Consider the following 17,782-nt stretch of genomic DNA (forward strand, 5'->3'; position numbering starts at 1 on the left):
AAAAAAAAAAAAAAAAAAAAAAAAAAAAAAGAGGGATTATCTGCTAAGTGGTCCTGGGTTCACATCTCTTGGATCCTAGGCATCCTTACTCTGTCTTCTAATATGGCTGGCTATAAAGCAATAATCTAAGCTTTGTGGATTAAATATCCCAGACGTCATTAACGGCTAATGCTCATTTTATAAGAGATCAGATGTCTGAAGTCATTCATGAGATATAATTCACTACAGATGAGGTCTCTCCACTTTGGTACAAAGTGTTTTTGGTCCTGACACTCCATTTTGAAGATATTAAAGCAAAAACTAAAAGCATGGCCTACAGCTTGTGTTAATTATCCTTGGGTAGTTTACGGAAGCATTTGAGTTCTTAAGACATAGTTATCTAATATGATTAAAAAGGCCTGTCTCCATGTTAGGGCTGTTTCTGTACTTTAATGCTCATTTTATTCTCCTATAGTTTAAGTGCTTTGGGTTCTAATAGGCCAAGCGAATGAATATTGAAGGCAGATAATGAAAAGGGGAACAAGGTGTGAATGGTGATTTTATTTGTTGGACTGTGGTTGACACACTGGATTCTTTTGGCCTGGACAGCTCTTTCATCAGAAGCCCAAGTACTTGATTCTAAATTAGAAAGTCTTGAGTGGGAAAGCATGAACATACTGTTTCATTCTTCCAGTTATTTAATGCTTTCTCCACTGCTAATGCTTTTTGCTCGTTGGGTTTTGTGAGCTCCAGGGAATTCTTGTCAAAGAAGGAATGAGCCCTTCATCACAACCAGCAATACTTGTATTTCTCTCTTGCTTTCCCCAATAACCTTTTCACAGGAAAAGTTTGCATATACATGGAGCTGGGTATTTTTAAAGACTTCCTGAAACAAATGTTTGTTCTAATTACAGTTTTATATAGTTTATGCCACTTGAAGAAAACCCACAGTGTGAAAATGTGCACTTATGGAAATAATAAATTATAGCAACGTCTAACACCTGGTTCCTGATAGCTTGCTCAAAGGATGGATAAACAAATGCAGAAATAGCCACCAACCACTGTAATCGAGGCCATAAAATAAGTAATTAGATCATATTAACAAATCAAACCCATCTGGAAGCAACACAGGAATGGCTTTGGGTTTTAACCAAAGGACCTAATTCATTCCAAGGACCCAATAATAGCAAATAAAGTGTATCTCTCTCCTATAGCATCAATTTCAAGGAAAGCAACACGAAATGCTGTAAATTAACTTTTTGAATTTCATCTGTTTTTTTTTTAATTTTCCTTTGAGAATGTAGGGGTTTTATAATTTTTTATTTTACTAACTCTTCATGTTCATTGTGGAAAAGTGCTAATGGACAAAAAAACAAAAAGAAAATAGAAACTACTGGTAATTCTGCCACTCAAAGATAACAATTGTTGGGGCGCATGGGTGGTTCAGTGGCTAAGTGTCCTACTTCAGCTCAGGTCATGATCTCATGGCTCCTGAATTCGGGCCGCATCAGGCTCTGTGCTGACGGCTCAGAGCCTGGAGCCTGTTTCAGATTCTGTGTCTCCCTGTCTCTCTGCTCCCCCCCTGCTTGTACTCTGTCTCTCCCTCTCTCAAAAATAAATAAACATTAAAAAAATTTTTTTAAAGATAACAACTGTTATTATTTGGTTGTAATCCTTCAACATTTTCAATGAATACATATAAATATGTATTTTAATAAAAATGAACTCATGCTTTATTTACTGTTTTTAAACCTGTGTTTTCATTCAATTGTGACACCTCATATCAATATATATGTACATCTTTAGCATGTGGGGACTATGTACAGATTTGGGGGGATTTGTGGACTCTTCACCCACAAAAATGTATACAAAATTTTGTGGGTTGTATGTGTATATGTATAACTTTAGGGAGAGATTACAGTCGTACATCTTCCAACTCAAGAGCATATTAAGACTCTCAGTGTATTCTTGTCTTCTTCATTCTTTCTCTGTATTTTTCCTTTTCTTTTCTTTCTTTCTTTCTTTCTTTCTTTCTTTCTTTCTTTCTTTCTTTCTTTCTTTCTTTCTTTTTTTGAGAAAGAGTGAGAGTGTACAGGAGAGAGAGAATCTTAAGTAGGCTTCATGCCCTGCACAGAGCCTGACGTGGGACTCAATCTCATGCCTGTGAGATCATGACCTGAGCTGAAATCAAGAGTCAGACACTTAACTGACTGAGCCACCCAGGTGCCCCTTCACTTTTCTTTATGTAGGTCCTACATCATTGTTTTTAACTGTTTAATGGTCATTTTTAAGAAGACATTTAATATTATTAAGTTTTCAATATTTCTTTGATTTTTATTATGTCTTAGGGTCTCTTGTTAACTTTGTAAACCCATCTTTAATTTAATGTAGAACTGAGTGATAATGTATGGCTCAATTTACATAAATTTGTTCTAGATTTATATTACATGAACACATGTTTCATATACATGCTTCATACACATATGTTTCATATATGTTTCATACACATGTTTTATAAACAGCTGTATACCATTTTCCATATGATAGAATAATACTAATTATTTATTATGAAATGAAAACATATCCACAAGGATTTACTTTGTATTTTTACATAACAAAATCTTTTAAAATCTTTCAAAATTTTTACAACTTTTTCATTAAAATAATATATATGTTCTGCATTTTTGTATATAAATAAACCAAGGCTGTTGTTTAAAATTTTTGCTAAAGGAACCAGCTGAGAAATGTTTATCTCTAAAGTTCAGTGTTATCTAAAAATATAACTTCATGCAAGACAGAATTATAGGAAAGGAATTCAGAGAGTTGGAGCAGGGGGCGGATAAAGCTATCACTATGCCTTCAAATTAATGGACTGGCAGGAGAATCTGTCAATGGAAAACTAACCATGGAGACAGGTAACAGTGGGAAAGCCCAATCCATTTCCAAAGACCCTATTCCTCCAAATTTCCCAGTCAACTTCTGTTCCATAGGTTTTATCCACTGAGGTCCCCATTCCTCTCCACTCCATTCCTCTCCTTGCCCCACCTTCCTATCCCTGTCCCCCCAAACCACCACCACCCCCCCACCTGCTCCCTTCCTGCCACTCTCCCTGTCTTTCTCCCCACTCTCTCCTGTCTTTCCTCATTCCCCATATTTGATGTTCTCACCATCCAAAGTCCTCAGAGGGGCTTTCTTGGTAGCTTCTGCACACTGTAATCCAGTTGGCCTTTTCCCCCTTGCTTTAGGCATCTGTCTCTTTCTACTTGTTTTAACTTCTCTCTCAGCTCCTTCAGCCTCTGCTGCAATGGCAGGAAACATTTTCTACCGTGTTTCTGTTGACTGTTATTGCTGCCTTCCCAAATATGACTTGTCTTTTATAATATATTCCTACCTCGAGCAGTGCTGCTTGCTAACTAGCCTCTCTACCCCCATCCTACCATGCCACCATTCTCTTTCCTGCAAGTCAGTTTCTCATTTATTATGGATTTATGTAGATGAGATTCATGTTTGTAGGAAACACAAATCACATAGTGTTTGCCTATAGCAAACAAAGAGTTCAAAAGATCCATACAGAATTTAAAGAGTTGATTATTAGTATCTGTAGATTGATGAGTTTATGTTATTTTCATTATTTACATTTGTGCTAAACCACTGAACCTTTCTGTGTCTACTTAAGGTAAAATGTTTGATCATTTCAAGAAATATGTGCCTTTAAATTGGGTATGTGAATATCTGGATTGACAAAATCAGAATCAATTTTTATAACTTCTCAAAAGTCTTCATCATTGCATTATAAAAGAGCTTTTAAAATATGCCTTTAACAAAATACTAAAGTGCTGGGGAAAAAAAAAACAAAAAAGCAACAACAAAAACAAAAATCAAAAGTCTTCAGTATCTTCAAAGTTGTTTTAGTTTATTTAAAAATTATTTCAGGGGCGCCTGGGTGGCTCAGTCTGTTAAGCGTCCGACTTCAGCTCAAGTCATGATCTCACGGTCCGTGAGTTCAAGCCCCGCGTCGGGCTCTGTGCTGACAGCTCAGAGCCTGGAGCCCACTTCAGATTCTGTGTCTCCCTCTCTCTCTGCCCCTCCCCCGTTCATGCTCTGTCTCTCTCTGTCTCAAAAATAAATAAACGTTAAAAAAAAAAATAAAAATTATTTCAGGGGGCGCCTGGGTGGCTCAGTCGGTTAAGCGTCCGACTTCAGCTCAGGTCACGATCTCGCGGTCCGTGAGTTCGAGCCCCATGTCGGACTCTGGGCTGACGGCTGGGAGCCTGGAGGCTGCTTCCGATTCTGTGTCTCCCTCTCTCTCTGCCCCTCCCCCGTTCATGCTCTGTATCTCTCTGTCTCAAAAATAAATAAACGTTAAAAAAATTTTTTTTTCATTATTTCAAATTAGTGTTTGAAAATTCCATAAACTGAAGTACATGGCCGCAAATGCATTTTCCTGTAAATAGGCCATACATTCACCATTAAAGAGGCAAACGAGCGTGGGTTTTGTTGTGGATTTTTCACAGTTGCCATTTGAAAACACTGGAGTCTCAAGCAGTTGTGCAACTATACACTTGAGGTGCCATAGAACTGAGCTTTTATAGAGGTCAAGGAAATACTCATTACTGAGACAAATCTTGAAGGTAAACTCTGCATAGGAATTTCCTCTGCAACACAGAAACCATGAATTTTCTGGCCGCCTACTGTTATTAAAAAGGGCTCATTCCAACAAAGTGGCTGACATTGAACTCAAATCCTTGCACATGAGGGTCCATGTCTTTCACTTACTGATTAGAGCTGGGGGAGTGTGTAATGTATATAATACTTGTCACAGACCAAAAGAAAAAACTCTTGAAGTAACCACCTTTAAGCCAATTGGGAATGCTGCTTTCAGCAGAATCTAACAAAAAATAAACATGAAACTAATGACCCTGAAAAATATTTGTATAGTTTCCTTTGGTCATGGTCCTGTTGGCACACTTTCAGCCTTCAGTTTTTCGTGTCCTGTGGATTGTAGTTAATCATAAATTGTGAAAGTTTTGTTCTTATCAGAACTTTCTTTTTGTAAATTACGTGCTATCCCAACACTGTGTGTTTTAGAGGTCACACTGCAGAAAAGAGGCCTGTCATGTTAGCAAAGTCAAAATAAAGGCTTCCTTTGCCCCCCACCATTAGGTCTCAAGAACCTCACTGTCACATCCTGTTAAAAATTCTTTTCTTTGAGTTGCCAGACACAAAGTTGAGCTTGTGGTTTGCATCTTTACTTATTAAAAAATAAAAAAATCTATGAAAAAGTTTGAATGGCCAGTACAAACTTAGTATAACAGGGATTATGGCAAGTGCAAGGTGTTTTGCCGAATTGATTGAGAGGCTTTGTGATATGTGCAGAAAGAGTGGATATTTCTGATTCAAAAGTCCTGTTTTTAAATCCCGTTTTCTGAATTTGTAACAGGATGTGAGTTACTTGACTTCTGAGCTCTCCTGTCCTCATCTATGGAGGAGGGAAAATAATTTATAGGTTTATGGTACAGATCAATAACAAAAGGCATATGTGAGTTTCTGACGTGTAATGGATTTTCAATAAAAGTAGTAATAAAATAATTGGAGAAAGTCAGTTATAAAGAGAACCAGACTATGAGATTCTCTCTAATTCTTTTTCCAATTAAATTAAAAAAAAACACACACACAGTGGCCAGGACATAGTTGACCATCAAGAGATGTTACTCTTTAACATTGCAAGTCATTGTTTGGTTTCCAGGGCTGAAAAGACAATGTATATATTCTTGACTCAACATTCAACAATAGATGGGATGCCTGGGTGGCTCAGTCGGTTAAGCACCCGACTTCAGCTCAGGCCATGATCTCACTGCTCGTGAGTTCAAACCCCGCATCGAGCTCTGTACTGACAGCTCAGAGCCGGGAGACTGCTTCAGATTCTGTCTCCATCTCTCTGCCCCTCCCCTGCTTGCTTTCTCTCTCTCTCTCTCTCTCTCTCTCTCTCTCATATAAAATTAAAGAAAAAAATTAAAAAAAATTTTTTAAAAACATTCAACAATAGATTGCCTCATTGTAATGCCTCTTAAATATTAGTGTGCATTTAGATGACCCAGGAATGTTGCTGAAGTGCAGATTCAGCAGGTCTGGTATGGGGCCTGAGTTCTTGTTCGGTAGGTCTCGGATGGAGCCTGTGACTCTGCATTTCCAAGAGGTTCCCAGGTGATGCCTTTAAGTTGACTTACTGTTCACACTTTGAATCTCAAGACATTGATGACAATAAATATCCTCTGTTTTTTCCTTGCAATATCTTATTTCATAGAGCATAAAGAGTTTAGAGATGATATTATTTCACACGTTTTCCAAATGAGAAATTTGTGACCAACAGAGGTTGATGAATTAATTAAAATTTGAGATCCTTCAAGCTAACAGTTCAGCTGCATTTCTTATCTACCATGGTCAATTTTTTAAATTGTGTAACTATTCTCCCATCCCTCCTATTTGGTTTTCATGTTCCTAGAAGTTAAGAATAATCAAGTTTCTTCTTAGATCTTTATCACTATTTTCCAGTTCTTTCTGAGATCGTTGCTCATGTTAGTATGTAACCATAGTTTGTCAGTATCCACACTACTTAAGCCCATCAAGAAACAGCCCATCTTTAAAAAAAAATTTTTATTTAATGTTTATTTTTGAGAGCGAGCAAGAGAGAGAGAGAGAGAACAGGAGAGGGGCAGAGAGAGATGGAGACACAGAATCTGAAGCAGGCTCCAGGCTCTGAGCTGTGTGCACAGAGCCTGACACAGGGCTTAAACCCATGAGCCGTGAGATTATGACCTGAGCCAATGTCAGACATTTGACCGACTGAGCCACCCAGGCACCCCAAGAAACAACCCATCCTTGATGGAGCCATCTTTAGTGGCAAAATGATTGGTAGAGGTCAGGCAGGTTTTGATGCTTTGGGGTATACTTAATATCAGATAGGTTTTTATATCAGAACGCCTCCCTAGTGGTTTGGAATAAGCTTCCTACTCCTGCCTCAGAACCCGTGAGAAGCCAGATGACCTAAGAGCCGTCAGCTCAGCGATACTAGGCATTTCCATGGTTCTACCACAAAATAGCCCTGACCCACCAATAGGGATATTTTTTATTGCCTTGTTCTTTCTACCTCAATATCAGAGGACAAGGTCCCATTGCTTTGGAATCCCTAGCCTTGTTTTTGTAAATTCCCTGGAATAAAATTGTGCTGTAGGACAATTCTGTTATCTTTGTCCCTCAATTATGAAGGCATGCTCCCTTGCCCCACCCCCCACCCCGGGACATAACTCCTTTAGTCGTTCCTGTGGTTGAGGACCCCAGGTTAGGTATGCTCTTAGGAATGCCCATTCCTCTTTTCTCCCAGGTGTCTCACAACCAGTACCATAGACATAGGGTTTCTAACCCATGTTTAGAAGCTAATACTGACGGGAACATGTTCATAGAATTTTTTTTAACAAAGATTAATTCAGAATAATGAGAACATCATAATCACCCTCAATGTATAAATGATTTTAATTTAATAAACAGTTAAATGTAACATAATCATAAGAATGTTGCAGAAGAGCAAGTTTAGTTTGGATCGCTGGTCTCTTTTCACAGTGAGATAATAAATGTTCTTGAGCCAAAGGCAACTGGACAGAAGTCTCAGGATTGCTGCTCTTTCTTTCCTTTTCTTTCTCTTTCTTTCTTTTGTTCTTTCGTTCTTTCTGTCTTCCTTCCTTTCTTCCTTCTTTCCTTTTTCTCTTTCTCTCTTTCTTTCTCTCTCTCCCTCCCTTCTTTCCTTCCTACCCTCCTTCCTTCCTTCCCTTTTTTTATTTCTTATCTTCTGTCTTTTTGGGTGTGTTATAGGGTACTGTAAAGGGATTCATTGTTTACCTATCATAATATAGCATAAATATTTTTAATGTCAATAAATATACATTTTCACCATTTTTTAAATAGTTGCTTAACTATGTACATAATGGTGCAATAATTAAATAATATGCTAATGTGGGGCATTCTGATTCTTTCTCAACTTCTCTTGTTTTTATTAACCAAGCTGGTCAGTGGCTTTGTTAAGATCGAAGCAACTGCTGCTCAGTTATTTCTTGCTTACCTATTCAACTATTTACCTCCTCAAAGAATTCTCATAAGTATGTTATTTCCCTTTAGATATACATTACCCAGCATGGTATTTAAATGAAGTTAGTAATTTTGTGATAGTATGGTAACTATAGGGATTAAAACCTCGGATTCTGACGTCAGCCTGCCTGAGTTTGAATGCCAGCTCTGCCATTTGCTAGCTGTGTGACCTTGGACAAGATATTCAACCCCTTTGTACCTTAGTTTCCTCACCTAAGGTAAGGGGATAATAATAGTACTTTTCTCACCTAGTTGTTGTGAAGATTAAGGAAATGATGTATTTAAAAGGTACAGAATAGTATCTAGCATTTAGTACTTGCTCAAGTAATATTAGCTACTTTTAATGATAATTAACTTGCTCTGCCTTTTTATTCACACTATTAAACCTAAATTCCCACCGAAATGTGGCTGCAGACAAACTTCATTTTTTGGCAATAAATACTGGGAACAGAAAGAGAGGAATGAAGTGGTCTCAAGGAGGTAAAGCACATAGGAAATACGGTCAGTTCTTGTTATGTGTTCAGATACTGAATGTTTAGTACAGTCAAGTCGCTGGACTAGGCTACAGGTGTCAGAGGCATCTCGCATAGTCACCAGACACCTGTCAGTCACCTGCCATCAGCCAGGTTATATGTTCCAACACAGGTAAATTATCTATGATCTTTCCTGTCCATATGGATGAGAACTGAATGGCATACATTTACTTTTACTTCTCCCCTAGGATTCTTTCTCCTAGCGAAAGCAGAGAAAAAGTAGTTTTTGGTTTACTTGGGCTTTTCCTAAAGAACGGACTTTATTATAATCATTTGACCTCCCTAAAGAGCCTTTTCTGCAAACAGTTCTTCACTATCCAGCAGTGTTCTGGCATCTGGGAGAGCCCTCAGCAGGGGCAGTGACTAGGTATGAACTTGGGAACTATTTTGGGAGATAGGAAAATGCAGGGAATTTGGGGTCAATCGTTCACTCTTAACTACTAGAGGAGTACATTAGGAACATTTGAATTAGGCATTTTTCTGCATTTTAATTGTTAGACCAAGTCCTTGGTTGTTAAGGAAATAAATTCTACAACAAATCAAAGGTATGAAGGAAAGCCCAAGCATTTTTCTTATCTAAAGAGGCTCTGTGGTCTGAAGCACTGAGAAAAAAAAAAAACTTGCATATTAAAAGGCCTGATCTTCATTTTTGGTTTTGTACCAGATTTAGTTTTGTACTAGAAAAGGTAGAGCAACCCAGTTCTTTCATTTAGGCGGAAGTTCCTAGTCCTCCTTGTAAGCTTATACTATTATTGTTCAGGACAAGAGTCTTGATGGAGTAGCCAAAGCCTAGCAGGATTGAATGATCTGTGTGTGGTCACTCAGCTAATCAGCAGGCTTATTTCTTACAGTGCTTTCTTGTGGACTAGGATTCCACTTTGGCCCTCCTTCATGGGATGTTTCCTAGAATATATGCTTTCTGAACAAACTATAGAGAAGAAATTGTCTTCTAAAGAAAAAGCCAAAAGGAAGAATAGATTAATCATTGCTTCTAACCTGAGAGTATCTGTTGAAAATTGTATATATACTGAAAATCACAAATGTTTTTTTTTTTTTACTCTAAAGAGTGGGTATATCCTAGAACTAATAGGGATTTTTAAGAGCTCCAGAATTTCTGAGAAATGTGTTCAGGGAAAATACAAGTAGGTAAACATTTGAAGCCTGGTTGGGTGGGAATTGTAGATCCAGTCCTCCTCATAGGTTACAGAGGAAAGTAGCAACTATGAATAGTCGAATGAGTGTTCATCATGAGAGGATCAGCACACCCATGCTATGGAATACTATGTAACTATTAAAATGAAGTATATAATAATGAAATATATTAATGCATTAAAAATGTTATGAAATGAGGACAAAAATGAAGTGAAATGGAAGATTATCTGTGATAAATTGTTTAGAAAAATCATGGTGCATAATACTATTCAGAATGTGATCTCTGTGTTGTAAAAAGCAACACAAAATCTGTAAACACATGGGTATAGGTAGACGCCTTGGTTAAGAGCTAGATGAACATATTTCAGCTATTAGCAGTAGATTTCCCAAGGTATTGAGAGTGAATAAAGAAGGTGAAAATGATGGCAGGGTGTTGGGGAGAGGAAACCAGAAAGACACATTTGCTTTATTCATATCTGCATTGTTTGAAATTGTTCTCATAAACATGTATTTTTATAATATTTTATATAAAAAGCCATAACAAATCTTTGTATCAGAAATGAATCTCCTCGTGTGTCTGGTGATTTGAAGCTCTGTTCTACAAAGAAACATGTCAATCAGCAAATAGTGCAAATGACAAGTATTCCTCCACCTGAAGAAACTCCATAAAAAAATTATAATATAAATTGTCTCACACCTGTAAATATCAGCTGTCACATGTCACAGGTTATAGGAAGAAATAAAAATGAAATCCAAAGCTGCTGTAGATGGAAATCATTACATCTAGTTTGAGTGGGCTGATACTAACAGCAGAAGGGAAACGTATACAGGTAAAAAAAAAAAAAAGATGCCGATGGTATGCAAATGTTTTCATAATAATGTAAGAAAGATATGCTGCTGCTCTATTATGATACTTAGCATCTTAGATACTGATTGCCATCCTTATACCTTCCTTATAAAGCATTCCATCCCAACACAGAGGAGAATAATTTCCCTTGAAATGAATCCGTTAACTAATGAACACATTTGTACTGAGAACTTCAAGTGTGCACGCTCTAGATACGGGTGGGGGAGGGGAGCACAAGGATGAATGAGAGCCAAGCACTGCTTCGTGGAGCTTATAAACTACTGGGGAGCTAAGGCGCTACACTGGCTCTGGAGTACAATGGGGACGGTAGTAAGCACACAAATGCATAAACTGAACTAGGACTTCAGAATAGAGTGGTTGGATGGTCCCGCCAAGGACAGGTGTTTTGTTTTCTATTTTGTTTCATCTTAGAATAGAAAAAAATCTGACCATCATTATAAGCAGAGGGGAAAGAGTATGGAGAGGTGACAATGAGGTAAGAGAAAGGAGGTGATTAATAGGAGGTAACCCAGGGAGAAGCCTAAAGGGAGCCCAGGGGGCAAGAACTGCCAGGAGAAGGAAAGATATTACACAAAATATGTAAAAGAAAGAAGAGGGCCTGAGTAGTGAGGAAGAGATGCTCTGAGGTGACGGAAGAGCAAATCGGAGGAGTCCTCAGAACAGCTCTGACCTTCTCTGTCGAGTGGGAAGTTACAGTATTAACAGAATGAGAGTCTTGGTAGGCTTGAGGGCTGTGGAAGGTCTTGGAACAGCCTCTGTGAAGAGTATATGTCAACCAAGGATTAGAACTTTTAGGTAAATACCTTGTAGGGCAATTGCTGGATTGTAGGTTGGTTTTATTTTTAACTTTTTGAGGAACCTCCATATTGTTTTCCAGAGTGGCTGCGCCAGTTTGCGTTCTCACCAACAGTGCAAGAGGGTTCCTCTTTCACTGCATCCTTGCGAACATCTGTTGTTTCTTGTGTTGTGGATTTTAGCCATTCTGACGGTTGTGAGATAATATCTCACTGTAGTTTTGATTTGTATTTTCCTGATGATCAGTGATGTTGAGCATGTTTTCGTGTGTCTGTTGGCCATCTGTATGTCTTCTTTGGAAAAATGTCTATTCATGTCTTCTGCCCATTTTTTTAAGCACCGGGTGGTATATGGAAGTAAGGAATCACTACATTGTACACCTGTCGCTAGTATTACACTGTAGGTTAATTAACTTGAATTTAAATAAAAGCTTTTTAAAAAAATAAATAAGTCAACCAGGGAGGGTTAACAGGGTTGTGGAGCATCACTGAGGTCCCAGCTGAGGTGGAGTGCATTAATCTTTAATGAAACTAATAAAAAGAAAACTTTTGTATTACTTTCTCTGGCAATGTGGTAGCTAGGCATAGAGGCATGGAAATTCAGCTTGGCCAGAGGGCATGTTTTGTAGAAATCAAATGACTCAAATTGAAAGCCGTGTATGAAAACTTATTGGAAATTAGTCAAATAATTGCATCATTTCAGATTTCACTTTGTCAATATGTTTCTTTCCCCTTAAATTTTATAGTTAAATCAGATAACTATATTTTCATAAAGAAATGGGAACAGTATCCTGTACTTCAAATGTTAACCAACCAAGTAATACCATTAAAATTTCTAAAGTTTCTAGCTCATAGTTGCTTCTCATACATTATGTATTTTTAGGCTGGAAAAACTAATAACCTCCTTTTTGGAAGACCAAGATCCGGAGAGTAGACTAGAGGTTGGCACTGATATGCGTAAAATTCATCACTGTTTCCATTATTTAAAGGTAAATTTAAACATTTCCTCTAGTAGAAGCCATTGTCTGCCATGTTGAAACTGCAATACAGTTTGCTAGTTGACCAACTCTTACAACCCTGAAAAGATTAAGATCCAGCTTCTCATGTCCTAAATGGCATGATCTTCAAACAAAGCTGGGCTTATTGAACTTCTCCAGAGGTCATATCTTACCTGCCAGTGAATAACTTGTAGTTATTTTTCCAGGAATCTCTACCTTGTACACAGACTAATTCCATGTTCAAGAACCATTTCTTTTCAAGATACATCAAGAAAGTTGTGTCCTGCATTTTCCCCAGCAGATTAGATTTATCCATATAAACCCTCAGTTTTTCTCTGCCTTATGTTTTACCCTTTCATGATGACACAGTGGGAATATCATTAACCTTTATTTCTACCTCACTTGTGATTTGGCATTCTTCACTATGATGATAAGCATTTGTTGTGAGTCTTCTATGGGCCAAGCCCCGGGAAAGCAAAATTGAATAAGAAAGGTCACGAAGAGGACATCTATGGAAAGAATAAATATAACACATCATAAGTGCTATTGTTTAAAGTGTAAATCAAATGGTATGGGGTTAAGGAGAAGGAGAAAGAAGTTCAAGAGGAGATAATGTTTGAGTAAGAATTTCCAAGTTTAGGGAAGGAGAGAGATGATAGCAGAGAAGATGAAGGGGAGGGGAGAGAGGCAGGGAGAAGGAGAAGACACATGGAGCTAAGGCAGCTGCATTGGCTGAGACAAGGAGGCAAGAAAGGACATTCATGCCTGATTTGTGCAAAGAATTGTCAAAGGGGAAAAGAGTCCAAGAAACTAAGAAATTTGGAAAAGACAGGATGCCTGGGGGGCTCAGTCATTTGAGTGGCCGACTTTGGCTCAGGTCATGACCTCACTGTATGGGTTTGGTCCCCATGTCAGGCTCTGTGCTGGCAGCTCAGAGCCTGGAGCCAGCTTCGGATTCTGTGTCTCCCTCTCTTTCTGCCCCTTTCCCACTCACGCTCTGTCTCTCTCTGTGTCTCAAAACTGAATAAAAGTTAAAAAAAAAAAAAAAAAAAAGAAAAGAGATACGGACTCTAAGCTCTTATTTCGTCTTACAGAAACTATTGAATGACAAGAAGATCCATGGAAAAAGCACAGTCTCTTCAGAAATCAAAGATCAAGACTGCCAAGAACCATTAAAAGAGGAAGAATATAAAAAGCTACGAGACCTTCTACAGCAGAGGGATAATGAAATCAGTATCCTTTCTGAAGTGATTAGGAACTTACCCTCTACTGGCTTAAAAGAGGAAGTGAGCACAATTCCATGTCTTCCCCTGGCCACATCACCTAGGTCCCCGCCCTGCTTCCGGTTCACACTGCTTCTTTTCATTTAGAAGAGGTCCCTTCCACAAACAAAATGTAGTGGCTAGTGAAAAACACAGTCGTTATAAAAGGAAAAAAAAAATTACTTTGTTTTTAGCCAGATACATTTACATTATGGGGGAATATTTCAGTTTATTGAAAAGTGTGGTCTTTTTCACACCATCTCTTAACATTAAATTTTGTAGAAAATATATATTTTTGGACTATTCTGCTGTGTTCTTTCTGTTACAGTTCTGAGCCAAAAAGTTAGCGGGTTATCTTTAGCTAACTGACCGGACGCTGGGCTGACCACAGCCTCACCATGGCCCAGAATTTGTGGCTGGTGTGTGGGCGAAACTCAAATGGTGGCTGAAAACTGACAAATGGTATTTAGCTTATGAAGAGCAGAGATTGATTTAAATGTAACTTTTTATTTAAAAGCCAGATCTACTGCTTCGGGTTCTACTTACAGATGTTCCCAAATTTGGAAGTGAGTGAAGGGTGTTCAAGATAGAAACCTTTTTGGCTCTAGGAGGCAGTGTGTTTGGGGTCTGAGAGCAGGGAGCTGCCTCCAGTGGGACTGGGTGGTTACCTCTGAAGAGCCCCTGTTGGGTGGGTTAGACCTCAGGTCTCCGCAGCATTTCTTTGGTATTGTTTCTTGTCTTATCTTTCAAGCTTCTCGTACAAGATTTGACATTGTCGGTACATTTGCAGACTTGAAACATGCATAAGAAGTTATTTTGGTCAGTTCTTACAGACAGGTGTTTTTGTTTGTTCGTTTTTAAAAAGCACCAACGGGTCTTTTAGCTTCAGTCAATGTGAAAAATGCGTGAAAAGAACATACATGAAGGACATCCACTAATAAAGAGGTAAAAGCAGACCACATACAAGGTAGGCACACTGCCTGATTGACCTCAGTCTCTACTTTGAGCTGAGTATTAGCAGACCCCGTATGCCTGATCCAAGTGAGTTTTAGCTCCTTTATCAGCCAGCCAGCAACAGTAGGGTCAGCCATGTATTACTCTGCTACACGAGGCCTTGTCTGTGAGCGCTGCCCACAGTCTCACCCTCCATTCCTTTTCTTCCCTCTTACCCTGTCCATCTCCAGGGATGCTCCCAGCCCAGGACTCAGCCTCAGCCCCAGTCCCAGTCTGAGCTCTGCTTCTTTTCCTAGCTTTGGTTGTCTTTAGGATCTGCTCCCGCTAAACACTCCGACAAATTCTTAATCCCCCTCTGGGCTTCTGAATGTATGTGCCCATAGGAGGGGTGAGGTGAGATAGGACAGCCAGGGAACAGTCTGGGCTTGCACATGTATGTTTACTTAGACAAGAGAGTGACAGAGAGACTTACCTCATCTCCCTGACTGACTGCCAAATCCAGGTACCACTGCTCGTGTGGGGCTGCCCTCGGTCTTTGTTGACCAAGAACAACCTGAGCAGGGTCTCCTCCTTGTGAGACTCATATTCAAAGTGTTGGCATGTAGGAGCCATGGTGAAAAGATCGCTGAACCTGAAGTTCACACCTGGATTGACATCCTCGCTCTTCATGTATTCGCTCTACAGCTATTCCGCAAAACTCTTTCCTACCCCTCAGTAGTAGGACCGTGAAGCCTGCCCTGCCAACCTCACAGTGGTGGCCAAAGCCGGTAAGGTGAGTGACTAGCAGGTGCTTTGAGCACTGTGGTGTTACATGGTGGGAGGTGGGACTCTGTACACGGTGGGCAAACTCAGAAGGAAAAACAGCAGCTCAGATTTACTCATCACAAAGCTTATACTTATCAAACGGCTAATGACCAAGAAAGGCTGCTGAAATTTCAAAGCTTCTCATAGCCAGGTTGGAGGATATTTTCATATCCTGTCTGTAGAACCACCAAGGTGAAGACTGACAGGAGGAATGAGAAAGACCTGGTCTGTAGGAAAAACAGGTGGTAATACTTGAGCTCAGCAAAAGACAGTAATGCAACCAAAATGACAGTGAATGACACTGAACATTCTTCTTGGAAAGGGAGAGAAAATGGTGTCATTTCAGTGACATTATCAGTATGAATAAAGTTCAGACTGCCCTTCACTAAACATGTAACAAACAGCATGTCATTTAGTACCTCGCACAACGAAGGCCCAAGTTCAACGGAATGGGCAGGGGAAGAAGACAAAGGAAAGGTAGGGAAGAAGGAAGGCAGCCAAGAAGATAAATCCGTACTCTGATCTTTATGAAATGTACCTCAGAACACTGTCTGTCTCTGCTTAAATTCTGCCAGGGCCTGCTATACTTAGAATGAACCTCAACTCCTTACTCCGGATCACAGGGCCCTACATGATTGTGTGTCTGCCAAGCCCCTGATTTCACATACTATGTCTCTATCCCAAATATGTTAGGCTTTGGTCATAGTGTCCTTCTTGTTGTTCTAACACCATGTTTCTCGTCCTTGGCACTATGGACACTTTGGGCTGTATAAATTCTCTGTTGTGGGGGCTGCTCTGTGCATCGTAGGATGTTTAGAAGCCTCTCTGGCCTCTACCCACTAGACTTCAGAAACAGCACCTGCCCCCCACTGCAGTATGACAACCAACATTGCTTCCAGACACAGCCAAATGTCCATTGGGTGGTAAAACTGCCAAGGCCCTTCTCCTTAGGGTTTAGCACTAGCCAGTAACTCTGCTGAGATACTCTTCCTCCAGCCACTGCTTCCTGTCATTCAGATCTCAGCCTAAATGTCATTAGAGAAGTCCTTTGTGAGCACCCAATGTAGAGTAGCCACTCAGTCATTCTTGACCTGTTATTTTTTTTTAATGTTTATTTATTTTGAGAGAGAGAGAGAGAGAGAGAGAGCAAGCACGAGTGGAGGAGGGGCAGAGAGAGAGGGAGAGAGAATCCCAAGCAGGCTGCACACGGTCAGCCCAGAGCCCAATGCAAGGGCTCCATCCCACAAACCATGAGGTCGTGACCTGAGCTGAAATCAAGAGTTGGTCGCTTAACCAACTGAGCCACCTGGCAGCCCTCTTGACCTTTTAAAAATTAGTTATCCAGCCCTTTCATTCTCTAATGTTTGGTACATGTGCATGAAATCTGTCTTTCCCCAGTAGGACATCTGCTTTGTGAGAGCAAGAAGCCAATATACCTTTTCATTGTTCCATCCCTATGCCTAGAACAGTGCTTGGCACATAGTACAAGCTCCACTGAATACCATTGAAGGAGTGAGTGACTGGATGTTGCCACTGCAGCGTGTGAACCAGTGGAAGCCCCTGATGCTCTTGGTAATCAATTCCGTATGAAAAGGAGTGGAAGATGTGGGCAGATCCCTGTTCTTCTCTGCTAGGACAAGGCCCAGATACCACCTCTGGTAAGGGCATGGTTTTTTGAGGCAAAGAAGAAGCCATATCAAGGACTGTGAGAGAAAAAGTGATTGCACTTCCAGAAATCTCCCAGGAAGTTGGAGCCAAAGCTGAGGAGGAAAATGGAGTCTGAGCAGGCGTCTGAGCAGCAGTCTTCTCTCCCCACCATGTCCATATTTCCTCACTCCTATTTTAGTGAAGCCATCTCTGGGGATGGCGGAGTTCTGAGGTTCTCAAGTGGTGGCCGAGATTCTTCAGAGTTCTCAGCATCTTGAGCCCGAAAGAATAGCAAAGTGGGGTGGAATGCAGTGATGTTATCATCAGTGTACCTAGTATATTGAAATGGCCTGCAAGAGGGGCATTTTAAAGTAATGTATCTGTAATAAGAATTCATCTCTTTTCAGTTGCATTTGGGACCAAGATTTAGGGATTTTTTTAAGTGACTTCAAGTCCCATTTGAATCTATGCTATGCAAACATGTGTTGAATGTGGGGGTGCTCTGGCCACCAGAACCGATTTGGCTGGTCTGCCAGCTGGGCGGACTCTGGTGTTCTCCCTCTCTGCTCCTGCTGCCTCCTGAGCAGTTTCCTGGATTCAGGTCTTACTTACTCACAGATACATGCATAGCTCCACTGCCTGCTCCTACTAA

At 39.9% G+C, this 17,782-nt stretch overlaps 1 protein-coding gene across 1 annotated transcript in view; it reads left to right on the forward strand.

Moving 5' to 3' along the window:
- Positions 1–17,782, forward strand: part of KIF6 (kinesin family member 6) — a 385,696-nt gene that overhangs the window by 166,529 nt on the left and 201,385 nt on the right. The window contains exons 11-12 of the mRNA XM_049652734.1: positions 12,349–12,454; positions 13,558–13,696. Of these exons, the coding sequence (XP_049508691.1) occupies positions 12,349–12,454; positions 13,558–13,696 (245 nt within the window). The remainder of the gene's footprint in view (positions 1–12,348; positions 12,455–13,557; positions 13,697–17,782) is intronic.

This window comes from Panthera uncia (assembly GCF_023721935.1).
Source record: "Panthera uncia isolate 11264 chromosome B2 unlocalized genomic scaffold, Puncia_PCG_1.0 HiC_scaffold_24, whole genome shotgun sequence".
NCBI classification, from domain to species: domain Eukaryota; kingdom Metazoa; phylum Chordata; class Mammalia; order Carnivora; family Felidae; genus Panthera; species Panthera uncia.